The following is a 21,483-nucleotide window of genomic DNA, read 5'->3' as shown; positions in this document are numbered from 1 at the left end:
ATGAGGTGTGTATTTTGCTGTAAGTATACATCCCTCACATAGAATTTATGCAGCGGTCAGATGATGACATCCTTGATACGTTGTGTTCCCATGCTTTTGTCAAATATACACACATCAATCCAAATTATTCACACCTATTGATAATATAGGATATTGCAATGTCTCCACTTGCAATTATCAAAACAAACAATTTTTAAAGAATTCCATCCTAAATATATGTTAAAAAAAACCCTCAGCAGTTCAGGCATAAATCCATAGACCTAGCCAAACCAAAAATAAGATACATACATGCAAAGTATATGCATATATGAGTATCGTCAAACTGAAAGTGGTCTTAGGCTCCACTATGAATATATATAGTTCCGAGAAAAGCAAAGAACTGTAGAGGTCCTGAAAACCAATTCATGAAAAGAAAAGCATTTTAAATTAAAAATACACAAAATTTCCTTTACATAGGAACTTGCATACTCACACATACCAGAAGATTAAGCAAAATACTGAGGAAGCCTTTCAGGAACTGGCAAACTGTTCACGAAGACTGAGAAGACGTGGATCTCTCTCTGAATGTGAGACTACAATCACAGGCGTGGTTAATGGAGCCTTTAGAACTGCAGTTGGTTGTTCTGTAACACCACATCTCCAAACCTTCTCTTGACTCATCCTAGAGCACACCTTAGCCACTTCGTTTCTGGTTACCTGTAGTACTGCTGGGTGCACCTGTTTTACTCTCACAACAGCTGAAAGCAATGCAGCGGGGAAAGCAAACAGTGGAAATGGCAAGGCTGCTTCTTGACGTCACCAGGAGACCCTTGTGCTGGACATATGGAGGGAAAAGAAATGTAGGACCAGCTCTAGAGTAGCCACAGTAATATTGACTGGCTATGTTGGTAGGACTGATGGGAGTTGTAGGCCAAAACACCTGGAGGGCCACACAAGTTGCCGACCTCTTGTTTAGTCCAAGAAAAAGCCCCAGTGAAGACTGCACAACAGAGGGAGATGCATGACAGAGAGCTCAGCCAAAACACAAGTACTGTCTGCAGCCTGACTGTTGACTGTACAATATGATGCCAGCCTCCTTGGATGGTATTAGCCCAAACCAAGTGATCTGTCCTTGCTCATCAAAATTCTGTCTACAAGTTCTTCCTTGTCAAATTAGGGGAAAGAATCCCAGTCCTCCAGCAGGACATCATGAAGTCTCAACTTGATAATGACAGCTAGATCAGTTTCCTGGATTCCCAAGAGAAGAGAGAGTGGGTGAAATTGGGTATCAGCCCAAACTTGTCCTTAGCTGCTGTTGCATCCTATGGAAAGGAAGCAGGAAGAGCTGGATAGTTCCTATCTCTAAACCCGGCTAATCCTCTGTACAGGTACACCTCTGTACAGCTACTACCTTTTCTCAGCATAAACCATTGGTTCTCAGGATGCAGTGCAAAGCGCAAGAGGAAAATTGGTCCCAAGAACAGATCCAGGAAAAACCACATAAGAAATTAACTAGGAACTGAGAAGGGGGCCGGGTTGTTTTCTTTGAGGACATTTAATATCCAGAAGTCGCAAGGCCCCCGTGTTCAGCCTGCACTGTACTGCATACAAGAAGCAGTACATGCCACCTGTTTCCGGCTTTTTTTGTGGGCATTGTGTCCTGCACTCTTGTACTTCTGTTACAGTTCCTTGGAAGATGAGCTCACTTGTTCCATAAATATTGCAGTTCAGCTAGTTATCAAGTCTTCTAGTTTTCAGGTCTTCTAGCTATCAGCTAATTATCAGGTCTTCTACTTCTAAGCTCAGCTGGCCACTCCAAGCACTGTTGTTCTGCGTTCAAGGAGCTCAAGAACAGAAACCAACAGGTAGAACAACACACGGCTTCCTTAGCTCTGTTTGTTGCTCTGCACTAGGTGGCAACGTCCAACAAGACTCCATAAGATTATGATCTTGTTGACTAGTGGTGGATGCCCATGAACTAGCATCCCTCAAACACATTCACCTAAGATGGGAGTACCAGACCACCTTACCTGTCTCCTGAGAAATCTGTATGAGGGTCAAGAAGCAACAGTAAGAACCGGACATGGAACAACCGATTGGTTCAAAATTGGGAAAGGAGTACGACAAGGCTGCATATTGTCACCCTGCTTATTTAACGTATATGCAGAGTACATCATGAGAAACGCCGGGTTGGATGAATCACAGGTCGGAATTACGATTGCCGGGAGAATTATCAACAACCTCAGATACGCAGACGATACCACCCTAATGGCAGAAAGCGAAGAGGATCTCAAGAGCCTCTTGCTGAGGGTGAAAGTGGAGAGTGCAAAAGCTGGTTTGAAACTCAACTGGCCCCATCACTTCCTGGCATATAGAAGGGGAAGAAATGGAAGCAGTGATGGATTTTACTTTCTTGGGCTCCAAGATCACCACAGACGGTGACTGTAGCCATGAAATTAAAAGATGCTTGCTCCTTGGGAGGAAAGCTATGGCAAACCGAGACAGCATAGTAAGAAGCAGAGACATCACCTTGCCGACAAAGGTCCGTCTAATCAAAGCTATGGTTTTCCCAGTAGCAACGTATGGCTGTGAGAGCTGGACTATAAGGAAGGCTGAGTGCCGAAGAATTGATGCTTGCAAACTGTTGTGCTGGAGAAGACTCTTACAAGTCCCCTGGACTGCCAGGTCAAATCAGTCACTCCTAAAGGAAATCAACCCTGACTGGTCATTGGAAGGACAGATACTGAAGCTGAAGCTCAAATATTTTGGCCACCTAATGTGAAGAGAAAAGTCCCTGGAAAAGTCCCTGATGCTGGGAAAGATTGAAGGCAAAAGGAGAAGGGGACGGCAGAGGATGAGATGGCTAGATAGCATCACCGATGCAATGAATATGAACTTGAGCACACTCCGGGAGAGAGCGCAGGACAGGAAGGCCTGGCGTGCTATGGTCCATGGGGTCACGAAGTGTCAGACACGACTTAACAACTGAACAACAGCAATTAGTGTAGATGCCTGGAGGCAGCACCTCTTAAGACCTGACAAAGGACAATTGATCGCTGGTAAGGTTCTGGTGATGTACCCTTCACACACATTATGTTTGTGATAATTTAGAAAAAGAAAAAAACAGTAAGTTTGAAAAATGGCATGCTGAGGAAGAGGTTGCAGCATTTCAACAGGTAAGAAGGGCGATGACCTGAAGGCGAGAAAAATACTGTTATGCGTGTGCACCCTAGGTCCAAGAGGTGCAGAAATTTTTCCAGTGTTTTTTTTTTCCACGGAAAGTTTTCCATTTCGTTAACTTCATTAGTGAAAGTGAATGTATGCCAATTGCAAATGCAATATTAGAAAAGCGTAGCAATATTCATGTGGTAATTAATATTTTTCAAGTTATTACCCTTAGCAAGTATGTGAGAGAATATTGAAATACATTCAATACATATTGAAATACATATATGTCTTAGAGTGAAATGGAACTGGTAAAGGGTGACAGCAAAAATGAGGATGCCCTAACAGCCTTATTGGAAGAGATTTAAACTGTTGAAAAAACGAGTGGTTGTCAGCATATCATGCACATTTCTTTGGGTTGCTAAAATTAATGTCAACAATTTTCAGTATGTTTCGGTTTTTTTCCTGAAATTTAAATGATGTAAGGGAAGTACATGCTATTTTCTTTAAATTTTTACAGGCATTCCAGTAAAACTTTCTACATAATATATAGCATTTAAGGGTGCAATCCTATGGGGATAGTTGGCTGCCTCCGAACTTGGAGGTGGCTGACTATCCAATGCAGGGTGGGCGGAGCCTGGAGGGGATCTCCTCTGTGCTGTGGCCACCCTGCATTTGTGGCTAGACAGCCGATTTCAGCTGTCTTACCAGGGTGCCTCGGAGTGGTGGTGGGGGGAGGCTGCACAGCACATAGGAAGCATCGTAGCAGCGCTTCTGCAGTCCCCTTCCCACCCCCAGGAGCTTCCCATTTCGGCCACTCCATGCTGCCCTTTCGAGCACAGAGCCAGGGATGACCCACATCTCCTACGAGGGGGAGGGGAGTATTGGCTCGGAGCTTTGTTCCTATAAACCAAAAAATCCTATGGCCATCTAGACACTGTCTAGCAGCCATAGGATTGTGCCCTAAATCACATTAAGAGTGCTTTGATCTTTTTCCTGAATATTTGTGATCAAGTATTTGTGGTGTATTGGGGCAGAAATTAACATGGGGTACTTTTTGACATTTTTCCTATGCAAATGACCCCATGCAAATTAACCCAATTTACGTTGGGAAAATTTCCAGAACACCCTTATTACTGCTCAAAAGTGGAGGCCCGCCTCAATCCCTTCTTCTCAGAATCTGTTAGAGCTCCCCCCTGCACAATCGCAGCAGCACAGCCTGTCCCTCTCTGCTCCAAGCAGAGACAGCCAGGACACTCCAGAACCCTTTGACATAGTCCAATAATCTACAGAAAAGTCTCCAACTCCGACTCTCGCTGGCCATTATTATTATTTATTACATTTCTATACAGCCCCATAGCAGAAGCTCTCTGGGCAGTTTACGAAAACAGGGCAGTTTCTACTGACAGGAGAAAAAAGGGGGAAATTTTGCTGTGGCTCTAGTTAAGCATCAGAACCACTTTGATGTCCTCCTCCATTATGGAACTATCCCTGTGGCCTATCAGTACTTAGACGCTCTAAAGCATTTGCGGCTGTTAATTACACAAGCAACCCAACATATGCAGAGGCACAGCTGGATTCGTAACAACGTAGGAAGAGCCCTTCTGGATCAGGCAAAAGGCCTGTCTCCCACAGTGCCCGACTAGATGCCTCTGGGAAGCCCCAAAGCAGGATGTGAGGGCAATAGCCCTCTCCCACTGTTGCGCCCCAGCAACTGTAATTCGGAGGCATAACTCAGAGATTTCATGACAGCCATCATCATTAGCAGCCATGAATAGATTTCTCCCCCTTTAAAGCGCCCAAATTGGTGGCCATCACTACATCTTGTGATAGCATATTCCATGTTTTAATTATGCACTGGGTGTTGAAATCTTTCCTTATGTCTGTGCTGACCCTCCACCATTCCGCTTCATGGAAAGACCCCATTGTGTTCTAGTATTATTAGGGAGGGAGAAAAATTTCTCTCTGCCCATGTAACTGAATATTTCTATTAAGTAACAAATGCACTACATAAAACTAGTACCACACATGCCACATAACCAACTCCTAAGAACCAAACTACACATCATGCTAATCTTGTAGCTGACAGTCAGCTTTTTAATTACTCTAGTGTAAGCACACACAGCCCCAATTCAGATTGGGACCAGCTTCAGATTAAGAGCATCTTCTTGTTGTTGTTGTTCAGTCGTTAAGTTGTGTCCGACTCTTCATGACCCCGTGGACCATAGCACGCCAGGCCTTCCTGTCCTCTGCTCTCTCCCGGAGTGTGCTCAAGTTCATAAGAGCATCTTTACACCAGCCTAAAATCCTGCATTTAAAATAGGGCTTTCTGCTTCCATTTTAAATGCAGGATCACGACAGACTCCCTTTACACGTGCTTCCTTCCCCCTTCCTTTCCCCCCTTATCTGAGTCTTCCATATGTTTCATTATACAGCTGCTGGATGGTGCTGTGGTCCAGCTCCTCTTATGGCGGCTTTTCCTCTTTCAGGAGGGAACTCAAGCAGAACTGGAGCTCTGTAATTTGATAGCGGAACTCAAGCAGAGTAACTTGATAGCTCATGATCTCCGATCTTTTAAAAAATGGAATAAAGGTCATTTAGCATGGAAGATGCCCTGGAAGTTAACGTCATCTAAAGGATCCGCAAACTTCCGTGAGTAACCAATCTCAATAGTAGGATAGAAACTCCGTGTGAAGAAGCCCTACTAAACATCCCCGCAAATTCTCTCCCTCCCCCTCTACATGGGGCTTTAAAAAGAGGAGGAAAGCCTACTTGGACACCAATTCACACTAGAGTAAATAAAAAACTAACCAGCTACCTGTGATGTGATTAGTGTAACATGTAGTTTGGCTGTGGGTGAGACATAAACAGATTCACTTGAACACATTCAAGCCTCTCCTCCCCACTGCCCCCCACGCACACACATGCACAATTTCAGTTTCTGGATCCCTCCGGCTACAGACAAGGCTCCGTTCCAAAATAAGAAATGTACCTTCTCCCCTCTGCTATAATTCAGATGTAGAAAGTAGCAGGTCTCTGCACCTTCCTGCCTGTAATAGATTGGAGTCTATGAGGAGGGGAGAAAACACAGTGGGGAGAACATACTGTATTGGTTCAATAACTGGGGCAGGAAAATTTCCTTATTATTTATTTATTTACAATATTTATACACTGCTCCACATCCAAAGATTTTGAGCAGTGAACAACAAAGATAAAAGAATTAAAACACCGTATTAAAACAATTAAAACATTTTGAAAGAAACAGATTCTGAACTTAATAAACTGCAGCTGGTCACTCAAGGAAGGCCTCTCAAAATAACAATGTCTTGAAAGCAACACAACCTGACCTCCAGACAAGGGTTAGGAACAAAGTCTGAGGTGAGATTCGCCAACAAATGGCCAAAAAGCAGGCCTGGCCCGTTCCTAGTCCTCCAACAAAGGCCAGCCAATAAAGTTTTCCATGGCACAATGGAGCTAACATTAGCCGTTTTTCACTTACACACTCTTGTATTACACACTCTTGTACACACGCTTGTATTAATTTGAAAAAGCAGGGTTCACAATTGCACAGGGAGAGTACCCTGTACATACAAAGTTGAATGCACACAGGCTCTTCTCACATGTTCAGATGAAAGCGTGCTGCCATTATCCTGTTTTGCTTCATTTTTCTCCCCACTCTGTTAGGAGCTGCTTATCATATTAATCACTGTAGATCAAACTGTTGTTAAAGAGGCAGTTACTAGGGCTATTTCAAACATTAACACCCACAGTTTCAAGCTTGTTTTAACTTGGGGAGAGGTAATGAGCGGGTACCACAGGGCTCAGTCCTGGACCCAACATTTCTATTAATGACTTGGAGGAGGAGGTGCAGGGAATGCTGATAAAACATGCAGATGACACAAAATTGGGCAGGATAGCTAATACTCTGGAAGACAGAAACAAAATTCAAAGTGATCTGGATAGACTGGAGCACTGGGCAGAAAACAGAATGAAATTTAATAGAGATAAATGCCAAGTTCTGCACCTAGGAAAAAGAAACCAAATGCACAGTTACAAGATGGGGGATACGTGGCTCAACAACACTACAAGCGAGAAGGATCTTGGAATTGTTGTTGATCACAAGCTGAAGATGAGCCAACAATGGGATGTGGCTGCAAAAAAGGCAAATGCTCTTTTGGGCTGCATTAATAGAAGCATAGCTTCCAAATCCCAGGAAGTACTAGTTCCCCTCTACTCAGCACTGGTTAGGCCTCATCTGGAGTACTGTGTTCAGTTCTGGGCACCACATTTTAAGAAGGATGCAGACAAACTGGAGAGGGTTCAGAGGAGGGCAACCAAGATGATCAGGGGACTGGAAACAAAGCCCTGTGAAGAGAGGCTGGAAGAACTGGGCATGTTTAGCCTTGAGAAGAAAGAGGGGAGATATGATAGCGCTCTTCAAGTACTTGAAAGGTTGTCCCAGAGAGGAAGGCCAGGATCTCTTCTCGATCATCCCAGAGTGCAGGACACGGAATAATGGGCTCAAGTGACAGGAAGCCAGATTCCGGCTGAACATCAGGAAAAACTTCCTGACTGTTAGAGCAATATGACCATGGAACCAATTACCTAGGGAGGCGGTGGGCTCTCCCACACTGGAGGCATTCAAGATGAGGCTGGACAGCCACTTGTCAGGGATACTCTGACTTGGATTCCTGCATTGAGCAGGGGGTTGGACTCGATGGCCTTGTAGGCCCCTTCCAACCCCACCATTCTATGATTCTATAACTATCTGACTCCCCACAGAGAAATGCTGGGAACTGTAGGCCTTTTTTCTGTCTAAATATGAATAGGCTTGTATCCTAAAGGGGCTTGTTAAACAATACTTCCCAGGTGGTATTAGAGAGAGCCTTGCCTTTGAATCCAGTTTAACCTCAGAGCATATATATGATTTAAGTCCTGATTGCCACTATCAAATGGAAGTCAGGTGCATACATCACCTTGCTGCAGGATCAACACAGATTTTTCTGGACAATCCTAATAAATGGATTTTCTCTTCCTGCTCACACTAACTGTTTTAGACAGAGGAGAGGAAAGGAGAGTCCCCCAGGTGACTTTTATGGTCAGATTTTTAGTGGCAAAGCACCTGATTCTCTTCTCAACTAAGCAGGTTCTTAATTCACACCAGTGCATTCTGCTTGAATACCTCCAGCTGGAAAGATGATGTTTGAGTTGTGTTTCCCCCTGAAACCACCATTTCCAGGTTTTTTCTGCTCCAAAAGGATCATTGGGGAATTGGTTAGCTCAGTAACTGAACTGGAAGTAGTGTTGCTGCGTTCTTCGGCTGTATTATGAAGCAGAGAAGTGGGCCATGGATGAGGAATTCTCATTGGAAAGCTACCTAGATCAGTGCACAAGCCAGGTAAACTCCGGGATGCTGGATTTAGTTAGTTCTGAGAGGGCTTTAGGGTAGCTGGTTTTCTATCTTTAGCACTGTCAGGAGGACTCAAGGAATTGTATGTCTTCCTACTGAGAGCTACTGCTACTATTGAGCAGTATAGAAATATAACTAATCAATCAATCAATTACTGCCCTTACTAATAGAATTGCTAGATGCTCTTTACTCTGAAATTCACAAAAGTCACAGTTATGCTATTGGAACAGGTTGAGCAAATGTCTTATTACCATACTTATTTTGCTTGATTCTGGTTATACTGTATAGTACATCCAGTTATAATAATGCTTAGCATTTATACAGTCCTAAGTAAGGTAGGGCATTATAGTTACTCCCAAATTGCAGATGTGAGACTGAGACTAAGAGACAGTGGGTTGTCTGTCTATTGACTCAACAGCCAGAGGTGAGATTTGAACTGGGAGCTTCCTGATCCACAGCTCTGGATCACGTCACAATGTGTTCTCATTGCTCCTTCTCATTGCTCCGAGTGTGTTAGACCTATCATCGCTCTTCTCTCTATATTCCTCTGAGACATGCCATTGGTATTCCCATTATATAGCTGAGAAAGACGGTGAGGTACCTCAGACCACCAAGTGAGCATCCTGGTTCAGCAATTCATACTGCAATCCTAAACCTGTTTATTTGGACGTAAATCCAGCTATGTTCAATAGGGTTTAATCCCTTGTAAGCACACATAGGATTGTAGCTTCAAACAACACTTGCCAAGGATAAGCAAGATAGAACTCATCTGGAGAGGGGCCAGGGAAAGCATGCAGCTCGAACCTCAGCCTGTTTACTCAGAAGTGGAGATGTACAGGAATTTCATTTCAGTTCACAAATCATCAGAACTTGTCTTGTTCACAACCCCAAATGCAAAAGGGAACACACTTTTTGCAAAAAGCTTGCCTTGTACATTCCTGAGCTTGAGATCACATTTCAAAGTGTGTATTTTAAAAAATATGTGCACTTGAAAATGACATTTTTTTCAAAAGAGACCCATTAGTTAATGGGGGGAAGTGCACACTTTTTAAAAACGTGCACCAAAACGTGCATGAACCCCCTCTGATATGAGCCCTTTCCCCATTGGAAAAGAAAGAAAAACAGGTTGCTAACAAAAATGGGAGTGAAGCAAACAGAGCTTCAGAATGGATTTTGAGCAGTCCTAGTGGGCTTGAGCATCCCTGGTGCTCCCATCTGTAATCAGAAGTAAAGCCAGTACATTTAATGGAATTCGCCTGTTAATAAGTGCACTTAGAATTGTAGTCATGGTTGCAAAGAGATACTTTGTGGAGGCGAAAACAGCATCTAGAAAAAATAAGCAGAGTTAAGGAGCTGACCCTGGCAAACTATCTCAGAAACCATGCCTGCTTCCCCATGCCCCCAACTCTCTGATTTGGAGGGACAGGCAATATATTACTCGGTGATCAGGGAATTGAACTTCCCATATGCTCAGAAGCACCTGTCAGTAATATGTACTTCATGTGTTCCAGGGCTAAGCCTCTACATGGAGCCCCTGCCTGTGACCCCTACTGAGATTCCACTACTGAACCATTTAAAATGCTGATATTACCATAAAAAAAAGTTTTGTTTTTTTGTGGGGTTTTGTTGTGTTTTAATATCAGGTGTATACGGTTCCTCCCCCTCACTCCCATGAACCATGTATTGTGGTCTACCAGGCACTTAAAATACTCATTGTTGCAGGTAGTAAAAACAGGAGTCTTACTGAGCCACAGGTGGGCCCACCATAACATGATGGAAGATCTGGGTTCAATTTCCTAGATCAAGGTTGTGTATCTGTTCAGTACACTACCCACCTTGAACCTTTGGGCTGGGCTGGGATATATGTCCACATAGATTAATACAATATCAAGGAAACATATGTTGCTAGTGCAAAAGGTGCACTCTCTCAGGGATGGTCATTTATGTGACACAGTTGTGCAGTAATTGTGTATACTGTGCAATACCCATGAGCCCTGTGAGAAATTAGGAGTGAGCAGTGAAGTGGCCAAGTTTGCGAATGACACCAAGTTATTAAGGTTGGTGAAAACAAAAAGGGATTGTGAGGAGCTCCAAAAGGATCTCTCCAAACTGGGAGAACGGGCATCTAAATGGCAAATGTGGTTCAGTGTAAGCAAGCGTAAAGTGATGCATGTTGGGACAAAAAATCCCAACTTCAAGTATAACCTGATGTGATCTGTGGTTGGTGACCAAGCAAGAAAGAGATCTTGGGATTGCGGTGGACAATTCGATCAAAACATCAACCCAGTGTTGTAAAAAAGGCAGACTCCATGTTAGGCATAATTAGAAAAGGAATTGAGAATAAAACGGCCAATATCACACTGCCTTTATATAAATCTATGGTGTGACCACACTTGGAATACTGTATACAGTTCTGGTCACCACACCTAAAAATATATATTGGATCTGGAAAAAGTGCAGAAAAGAGCAACTAAAATGATCAAGGGGCTGGAGCAAGTCCCCTATGAGGGAAGGTTACAACAGCTGGGATTGTTTAGCTTGGAAAAAAGGAGGGTAAGGGGAGACATGATAGAGGTGTACAAAATTATGCATGGTGTGGAGAATGTGGATAGGGAGACATTTTTCTCCCTCTCTCAAAAGAGTAGAACCCGGGGTCATCCTATGAAGCTGATTGGTGGGAGATTCAGGACAGATCAAAAGAGGTACTTCTTCACACAGCACAGAGTTAAACTATGGAATTCGCTACCACAGGATGTAGTGATGGCTACCAATTTGGATGGCTTTAAAAAGGGGTTGAACAATTTCCTGGAGGAAAAGGCTATCAATGACTACTAGTCCTGATGGCTATGTGCTGCCTCCAGTACCAGAGGCAGTGAGCCTATGTACGCCAGTTGTTGGGGAACATGGGTGGGAAGGTGCTGTTGTGCTCGTGTCCTGCCTATGGGCAATTGGTCGGTCATTGTGTGAACAGAGTGCTGGACTAGATGGACCCTTGGTCTGATCCAGCATGGCTGTTCTTATGTTGTTAAAGCCATGGTGATGCTACAAGTATGTACTCTGACAGTCCGGAGAACTTTGCATAATATTTTTGGGATCCATAAACACGATGTGTAACCAATGTTTTTCTCTCCTATTTTGTTGTTGTAAAGGATGAGTTCCCATCAACCAGCCCACAAAGGTACACTCCCATGAGTCCCTTTGGGACAGACTTGCCGATTCCCTCAACTCCAGATGCATCGTTTAGTTCTCAGCTTGACGAAACCAAAGATTTCTCTTCAGTAGACCTCAGCTTCCTGCCGGATGACTTTTGCCAAGATGAGAAAGATGGCAGTGGTGGCAGCGTGCTGGAAGGGCAGCTTGGCTCTCAACTGGGAACGCAAGACAGTGGAGTGTTCTTTGATGATGGGGATCTGTCCCAACAGGGGGATGAAAATGCAACTCAGCCACTGTCTGAGTCATCTGGGGCCTGTCCCCCCATGACCCCAATGACTCCTATGACCCCGATAACCCCCACGTCAGAAGGTTCTGGCATTGTTCCACAGTTACAGTAAGTCAACCAAAAGGTTCAGTGTTCCAACACATTTGAATGCCCAGTCCTAAGCCTGGTTCAATGTGACATTCTCTCCCTAGCACATCTGTTTAAGTGTGATGGAACTTCTACTGCCATATTGCTGGAAATGGAGCAAAACAGGCTCATGGAACAATATCTTTTTCAGCAAGAGATTCGGGGCCAAGCTACACATGAATACTGTAGACCCTGGATTGTTCTCATATTAATATGTTCAGTGGGGTGGCTAGGTGGAGGAACAGTTTAAAACACAGCATCAATAGGGAGGGGAACCCATACCTCCCAGCACCCCTTCCCCAACTCCAGCTTTGTCCCATTCTCCTCCCCTCTTAATCTGGTTAACCTGGGGCTGCAGCAAGTAGATTTCCTAATGTGAATTGATGGGACCAAGCAATGGACCCAGTGGTGAAGGGGAGAGAAGGAGGGTTTGCATCCATTCACAGCCGCAGCCCCTTCCCCAAGCAACCAAATGTCTAGGATCTGTCCTGAGATAAATCTTCTGACAACCACCTGTGGCTTAAACGCAAGTGCCCTGCTTTTCTTTAAACCTCAGGCTTCAAATCTTTGCAAACTAGCAACACTTTGTGAGATTTTACAAAGCCAAATGAGTAGGGGGGGTCATCTTTTTTATAAAACCAAAAAATGAATCCAAATGCTAGTTATTTCTCTCAGCAAGGTGAATGCAGTATTTCCTGAACTTGTTCTAGCTTTCTGGTGATTCCAACACATGTTTCAATGTCCCCATGATCCTATTCCATATGGCAGTGGGAACAAGAGTAATGTAAATTCTTCCTGTGCCCAAGTAGTGAAAGGGACAACAGATCGTAATGCATCGTACCGTGATCTGTGTTTTGCTTCCACTGTTGTGCTACCTCCTACATGAGGTCCCTAAACACACAAACACTTTTTCTCTTGTTCCCCCAGGAATATAGTGGCCACTGTAAACCTGGCTTGCAAACTGGACCTCAAGAATATTGCTCTTCATGCCAGAAATGCGGAATATAACCCAAAGGTAGGCGCTAGAAAGGCTCTCTGGCACTGGTCTTTTCTCTGAGTAGGGCAGACACTTCTGAATCGTCAAAACAGAGGAAATGCAGCTCCCAAAAAGAGGACAGTGATTCGTATAAAATTTGCATGTGTCAATTTATATGCGTAGATGGACATTTAGAAATAATAATTATAATTTAAATAGAAATACAGTATATTTTACCATAGTGTGGAAGCCTGTGAACAGGTGACCTGTGTGTCCACCGGTTCAATCTGCTGTTCAGGTGCTGACTCTTGATGGGCAACAGTTTTTGTGGTTCTCTGTCTTTAAACCAGAATTGAATAGGACTGCCCTTAAGAACATAAAAATCATAGAATAGTAGGGTTGGAAGGGGCCTACAAGACCATCGAGTCCAACCCCCTGCTCAATGCAGGAGTCAAGTCAGAGCCCTGCTGGATCAGACCCAGGGTCCATCCAGTCCAGCATTCTGTTCACGCAGTGGCCAACCAGCTGCTGACCAGGAACCCACAAGCAGGGCACGAGTGCAACAGCACCCTCCCACCCATGTTCCCCAGCAACTGGTATACATAGGCTCACTACCTCTGGTACTGGAGGTAGCATAGAGCCTTCAGGACTACTAGCCATTGATAGCCTTCTCCTCCAGGAATTTGTCTAACCCCTTTTAAAGCCACCAAAATTGGTGGCCATCACTATATCCTGTGGTAGCTAATTCCATAGTTTTAACTATTTGCAGTGTGTAGAAGTCCTTCCTTTTATTGGTCCTGAATCTCCCACCAATCAGCTTCATAGGATGACCCTGGGTTCTAGTATTTTGAGGGAGAAAAATGTCTCCCTATCCACATTCTCCACACCATGCATAATTTTGTACACCTCTATCATGTCTCCCCTTGCCCTCCTTTTTTCCAAGCTAAACAATCCCAGCTGTTGTAACCTTCCCTCATAGGGGAGATGCTCCATCCCCTTGATCATTTTAGTTGCCCTTTTCTGCACTTTTCCAGCTCTACAATATCTTTTTTTTAGGTATGGTGGCCAGAACTGTACACAGTATCCTAAATGTGGTCACACCATAGACTTATATAAAGGAAGTATGACATTGGCCGTTTTATTCTCAATTCCTTTTCTAATTATGCCTAACATAACCCAGCAGCCACACATTGGGCTGACATTTTCATCCAGCTCTCCACCACAACCCCACAATCTCTTTCTTGAAACAGAGGACTCCCTCAAATAGAGGGCTGTCCTCTGTAGAAGAGGGCACATGGCCATCCGACCTCTAAGGAGTTTCCTCCCTTCTTCTGGGCTGTCTCCCCTCAAGATTCTGATTAGGCCCAGCCTTGTAGAAGGGCCATCTCCTGCCCAACTTCCTATTTCCCTCAGTAGGCAATCCAACGGCCTCCAGGAAGCTCACAAGCCCTCAAGGCAATTGCCATTTCCCATGGTTTGTCCTAGCATTGGGTAACAGGTATACTTCCTTTGAACATGGCGGTTTTGTTTAGGTAGTATGTGGCATTACCCTTCAAGCAATGGAGGCTGGTGGTTCCGATATCAGTGGGGCAGTGAATTCACTCCAGGTTTTAGTCAGAACCAGTCAGAAATCTCATACCCTGGATAACTCCTTTAGAGTTCTGATTGGTTCTGACTGAAACCTGGAGCGGATTCACTGCCCCACTGACTTCAGAGCCACCAGCCTCCACTGTCTTCAAGCTCTACAGTTTATTTATTATTATTTATTTATTACATTTATATCCTGCCTTTTTTCCTCTTTAAGGAACCCAAGGCAGCGTTCATAATCCTCCTCCTCTCCATTTTATCCTCACAACAACAACCCTGCGAGGTAGGTTGGGTTGAGAGTCTGTGACTGGCCCAAAGTCACCCAGTGAGCTTCTATGGCCGAGTGGGGACTAGAGCCTGGATCTCCCAACTCCCAGTCCAACACTCCAGCCACTACACCACACTGGCTTTCAATTCAATTTCACAATTCCTAGTCTAAAAAGCAGACATTTTCATGAGTGATAATTAGTTTCATCCTTGGTGTACTGTAAGAGAATAATATCTTCTTTAAAAAATAAGATCTTCCATCTTGTAATATTTATGTTGTCTTTCACAAATGGAGACCCTTGGAAAATACATGTTTTTCCCATGTTACAAAATTATCTTGCCGACTATTGGAAGCCGTTCCAGACAACAACAAAACCCAAGACCTTAACGTTTGTTAATTTAAAAAACAAATTGTATACTATCAAAGTTGTCTACACAAGGTAGTAAACTGTTTTTTTTCCCCCTGAATGTTAGAGGTTTGCTGCTGTGATCATGAGAATCAGAGAGCCAAGAACAACAGCCCTTATATTTAGTTCTGGCAAAATGGTCTGCACAGGAGCAAAAAGGTAGGACTACCTGGCATTACTATAAACCCAGAAAAAAAATGTAGCACGGGGGCTCCTGTCCCTGCTGATCATGGCAAAAAAAGAGAAAGAGATATCTATATTGCTAATAAACACTTGTGGGAACAGGACTGATCCAGAACAGCCTGAGAAGATAGATGATGATAGATAGATGATGATAGATAGATGATGATAGATAGATGATGATAGATAGATGATGATAGATAGATGATGATAGATAGATGATGATAGATAGATGATGATGATGATGATAGATAGATAGATAGATAGATAGATAGATAGATAGATAGATAATTTGGTAACAAACATTTCGACATACTGAATGCAGAGTTAGGCAGCTTACATTCCGTGACTAGTATCCCCTTGAATAGCAGCAAAATTAAGCCACGGTGGGCTGTCGGGTCATCTGAACTGAGTCAGAATAAGGTAGCTTCCTATGTTCTTATGTTCTGAATACCTAGCCCTGCTTAAAGCTCTGGCGGCTGGCTTTTTCTTTTTACCCTTTCTGTGAACCTGCAGTGAAGAACAGTCACGCCTGGCAGCCAGGAAGTATGCTCGTGTAGTGCAGAAACTCGGGTTCCCTGCGAAATTCCTGGACTTCAAAATACAGAACATGGTGGGCAGCTGCGATGTGAGGTTCCCCATCCGGCTAGAAGGTTTGGTCCTAACGCATCAGCAATTCAGCAGGTAGGTCTGTCCCCCTAACCTGCGGAGGAAGCCAAGAGGCAATGGGACAGCCTTTCCTCAGATGTTGATGGATGACAACTTCTCATCCTGACCATTGGCCCCACTGGCTGTGGATAATGGGAGTTGTAGTCTAACCACATCTGGGGACCTGAGGTTCAGAGATGCTATAGCAGGGAAATGGAAAGAAGCATTTCTATTCATAGCTTGGAGAGGCTTTCAAAATGGCCTCTTGTTACCGCTGAACTGGGAAGCACAGTGGCCTCTGGTCTGAGGGCTAAAAAAATTGACTTTCTAGTCCTCAGCCACTTTATGTCACTTGTAAGCAAAGACCTAATTAATAAATCAAAGTTGCAGCCCTACTACCATGATTCTACTACTCAGTTACTGTGTAACTCTCTTAAGATATCTGAAAGGGTGAACAATGTCATCTCTGCATGCCAAGAAACAGACCCATTAACCTAGCACAGAATAACCAGGTGTGCACAAAATACAAGCCAAGGTGAAGGGATACACATGATGCTTAAAAGCACTGTAAAGCCAAAAGCCACATAAAATGTAATTTAAGAAACCCTCTGTGAAAGTTGCCTGATAACTTTGCAACTAATAAACTCTGTGCATTTCAATTCTTTGTTAAGCCTAGTAATTTTGTTTTTTAATTGCAGTTATGAACCAGAACTGTTTCCTGGCCTTATTTATAGAATGGTCAAACCAAGGATTGTCTTGCTCATTTTTGTGTCTGGAAAAGTTGTATTAACTGGTAAGTGTATATGCATCACAGTCTTTAGCTCTAAATCTTTCTCTGGGGATTTCTTGTTGTTGTTCAGTCGTTAAGTCGTGTCCGACTCTTCGTGACCCCATGGACCATAGCACGCCAGGCCTTCCTGTCCTGCACTCTCTCCCGGAGTGAAAATGGGGCTTTCCACTTCCGTTTTAAAGGCAGGATCACAACTGATTCCCTTTACACATGCTTCCTTCTCTGTAGATGGCCGTTCCCACAGCGTTATATTTCCATGAAGGGGCGTTACACACGCTCCATGTTCACTGATACTTGCCCCTAGGTTCCTGCCCCTTTCCCTCCCCTTGCACGTTACTGGTGGATGGGGACTGACATGGACAGCCCCCCCATGATCTCCCCAGGGCCCCACCTCCCTCTTCCATGCCTTTGGCCAGTCCCTGCTGCTCAGCCCCTCTGCTGCTCCTCCGCCCCCCCTCACTGCTGCTCTGTCCTTCTGCTGCTCAGTTTTGAACAGGCAGGCTGAAAATGGCAAGGAGCCAAAATGGCGCAGAAGCAGGGAAGCTGAACGCCCATCAGACCTTCGTCACCACCTTCGACATCATGACCACGCCCCCAACATCCACACTCCGTGCTTCATTCCCGCTAGGGGAGAAATACACGGGGAGGACATGGCGCTCCATTTGCACATATCTGGAAAACTACCCCATTTTTTCCGTTTGAAGAAAACACGGGATAGGTGGGAGGAAATAGTGGAATAACGACTGGACAATGATGACATCATGTAATGGACCCGCACAATTCAGTGAGTGAGCAACCATGAATGCGCAATAAACTTGAGGTGTAGAGATCCCCTCTGTGTGTGAAGAAGAAGAAAAAGGAGTACAGGCACAGTACTCCTGCTGGGAACAACTCCAGCGCAAGCCCTGTTGAAACAAAGGCAAGCTCTAAAGCAGGACACCTTGCTTTTGTTCTACTAAAGCAGATGGAGTCCAACCTCCAGATGCTGTTGGGCTCCAACTTCCATCGTCCTTGACCACTGGCCATGCTGGCTGGGTCCGATGGGAACTGGAGTGCAACATCATCTGAAGGGCCCCAGGTTCTCCATTCCTGTGCTCAATGCAGATTCATGTGACTGAGAGCATAATCCTATACATGTTTACTCAAAAGTAAGCCCCACTGAGATCGATGGGGCTTATTCCCAGATAAGTGGTGTACAGGACTGCAGCCTAAGAAAACCTTTTCTAGTTCAGAATGAATACCTTGTGAATGTAAACGCAAGAAAGAGCAACTTCTGAGCTGCATGTACATTCAGATCAGTGTACCGTGGTGTTCTTGATGTACTGAAGTGGGAGATGCAACAACCGTTTTTAGGCTTTACTTGTCAAAATGGCCTGTATTTATTTCTAAATTTATGAGTCGCCTACCAGACCAAATATGGCCCTTAAGGTGACTTACAATTAAAATCCCAAAGAGAGTTGTAAGGGTCATTCTGAAGTCTAGAAAAGATAACAGGATGATGTGTGCATGTCTTGCCTCAATCACAGAATTTTACGAGGGGCCCAAACTTCATCATCTTGTATCTTCTGTGTTTCCCACCGCTGCTTCCATTCTCTTACCAGAGAAAATCCATTAGGGAGAAAAAGTCAGAATAGCTGCATAATGCCGTCTACTTAGTAGTGCTAGGAGCTCTCCATCTGGAAGCACCTTCAGTCTCTATCCAGGACTGAGCAAAAATTGGAAGCTCATTTTTTGGACAGCATACCAGATTCCAGAGAAAATGTTACCAGGGATGGATATTGCTACAGTGGCTTACATGGAAAAATCTCCTGGATATATGAAGAAGTCTGGCTCTTAATGACTGACAACATGCAGAGCTGGATAACCAAGTTTTGGGATGTAACATGGCAATTAACATTATGAGCCTGGGACTGGCAAGAAGGACGGTGCAATTTTCTACCTCTTGGTACAAGTTTTTCAACCAGTCTAATGGAGATAATTAAAAACCATCCCACTCTGGTAGGGTGTTAATAAAAGATCAGTGTCATTTTGAACCTTCCCTCATTGCTATCCCATAGCTCTGCCTTCCCCCACCCTGGGGGCCTCCAGCTGTTGTGGATTACATCAGGCCCCAGCCAGTCCAGAATTAAAACATGAAAACATGAGTGCCATGCTGGATGGGACCCAGGGTCTATCTAGTCCAGCATTCTGTTCACACAGTGGCCAACCAGCTGTCGACCAGGAACCCACAAGCAGGGCACCCTCCCACCCATGTTCCCCAGCAACTGGTGTACATAGTTTCACTGCCTCTGTTACTGGAAGTGGCATATAGCCATCAGGACTAGTAGCCATCAATAGCCTGATCCTCCAGCAATTTGTCCAATCCTCCATTAAAGCCATCCAAATTGGTGGCCCTCACTACATTTTGTAATAGTTTTGGAATTCGATAGTTTGTAGTCCAAAACATTTGAAGGTCACCAGCCTGGGAGAGGCTGCTACAGCATATTGTCCTAATTGGGTCCGGGGGGGGGGGGGGAGCAAGGACTCCCTTCCTGCCTCTTGCACACATGCATAGTGCCAGCTCCGGGTTTTGGAGGGTCTTTATGTAAGATACCCTCAGTGGGTCCCCTTCATGAGTCTGCCTTCTCACCAGCATTGTCACCAGCTGCTCCCCCCTCCCAGCCCCTTCTCATCATTACTACCGTTTGCTTGCTTGGCAGGCAGAGAGCCAGGGAGCAAGCAGGCCATGGCATCTCCTCCTCCTCCTTCTCCCCACCATCGTTGTCTGGGCCAGAGCGAGAGGCACGTGAACAGGCAGGTTGCAATGCTGAAGAGGGGGAGCAACTCCAGGGGGCTCTTAGTGGGCCCCTGCTGGAGTGGGCCCTCAGCAGGTGCCCGACCATGCCTACCTTTGACGCCGGCCATGCACACACACACTCCCAGTTCTTGCAGATGTTATTAAAGCTAATTCTGAAACCATCTTTTCCTAGGTGCCAAAGACCGTTCTGAAATATATGAAGCATTTGAAAACATCTATCCGATCTTGAAGGGTTTCAAGAAAGCCTCTTAATTTTTTTGTGACAAATTATGGAGAACAGATGGGTTTGTAATGTATATGTTTTGTCAAGTCTTAAGCGCCAAGTACAAATTCTCATACCTCAGATTGGTGATGGATCATAGCTTTTGTGTTATGGCTTGACTCAGTCTGTTTTAGCATATTCTTCCTGTTGTGAATTATTTAAATGGAACAGAAGTCAAGGCATTTTGAACAGAACTGTTCAGACATGTGAAATATGGTGTAAAATAGAGATGAAACAAGCAAAAATTCTGTTCAAATACTTCAGGGGTTTGGGCTAGCATCTTGAAACGTATTACTATGTAATACTTTTTAGTATTGTGTTCTCAGTTCAAAACTTATTTTTGTCTAAAATAAAGACATTACCAAATTTATATTTTATTTACTGATAGTTAGACATGTTGCTGTCCAGTCACATATTGATCTTTTTATTTCATGGAGACCATAACTCTTGTTAGAGCTAACCATAGCTTGTTGCCTTATTAGGGGCGCAATCCTATTCAGATAGGTGGCCGCCTCTGAACTTGGAGGCAACCGCCTATCCAATGCAGGGCAGGAGAAGCATGGAGGGGATCATTCCCTCCACGCTTCTCCTGCCCTACATTTTCGGCTAGACCGCTGATTGTGGCTGTCTAGCCGTGGGATGGCGGAGCAGGGGAGGAGGCTGCCGTATGACACATTAGGTGTGTTGTACAGGCATTTCCGCCCTCCCCCTCCCCAGAATGCCCTCCGGGAACGCCCCATTTCGGCAGCTCCACTCCTCTTGCAAGCCACACAAGGCTGTTTTGTGCTGCCTCCAAGGCAGCACAGAAGTGGGGGGAGATCGGTTCTCCGGGAACTGACCTCGGCTCCCAGGATGGTTCCTGGAAAACAAGATATCCTATGGCCTGCTGTCTAGTGGCCATAGGAGTGCTCCCTTAGATGTTAAGCCTGCTGGTTTACTTTTGCGTAAATACACTTAGCAAGACAATTTAAAGTCTATAGAGAGGCTAACATTTGAATTACTAGTTGCAGGAAACAATGACAGCCGTTTTAGTTTGTTAATGTCCAAAGTGCCTCTCAATATAGATGTATTACTTTATAATGAGAAGTGGGTTATTTTTATAACATTACTATAAAATTATTTTTATAATTAAAAGAACTTTTATTACTTTTTATAATGATAAAGAAGTAATGAATTTCATAAATAATAAATGGAGTAAAATCCACCGTTATGAAGACCTAATAGGTGAGCCCACGCACGCACAACCTCGCGGGCAAGGTTTTGTGTGCAGCGGATCAGGTCTGTGAGTTTGTTGCCCTTCCAACAACAACAAAAAGGGGTGGGGGGAGAGAAAAAAGAACAACGTCGCCGAAGGTGACAGAAGCGTATCTGGTGCCCAGCATCTTCTTTAACATCCCTCGACTGGAACAAGAGTCCTGCTGAACTGGGAAGCTTGCACGTTATTGTTTTG

The 21,483-nt window shown here is 44.4% G+C and overlaps 1 protein-coding gene across 1 annotated transcript; it reads left to right on the top strand.

The window, feature by feature from the left end:
* Positions 1-8,417: 8,417 nt before the first annotated feature.
* Positions 8,418-20,410, top strand: TBPL2 (TATA-box binding protein like 2). The gene is made up of 7 exons (XM_084826480.1): positions 8,418-8,542; positions 11,704-12,101; positions 13,047-13,134; positions 15,424-15,515; positions 16,053-16,220; positions 16,883-16,977; positions 19,944-20,410. Exons 1-7 carry the CDS (start codon positions 8,492-8,494, stop codon positions 20,021-20,023), a joined length of 972 nt encoding a protein of 323 aa, XP_084682606.1. The 5' UTR covers positions 8,418-8,491; the 3' UTR covers positions 20,024-20,410.
* Positions 20,411-21,483: the final 1,073 nt, after the last annotated feature.

Source organism: Heloderma suspectum, chromosome 1 (assembly GCF_057233095.1).
Source record: "Heloderma suspectum isolate Gila_16-S chromosome 1, 16-S_ref, whole genome shotgun sequence".
Lineage (NCBI taxonomy): Eukaryota > Metazoa > Chordata > Lepidosauria > Squamata > Helodermatidae > Heloderma > Heloderma suspectum.
Note: the sequence above shows the minus strand (reverse complement) of the source record. Positions and strands in the feature narration are given on the sequence as shown.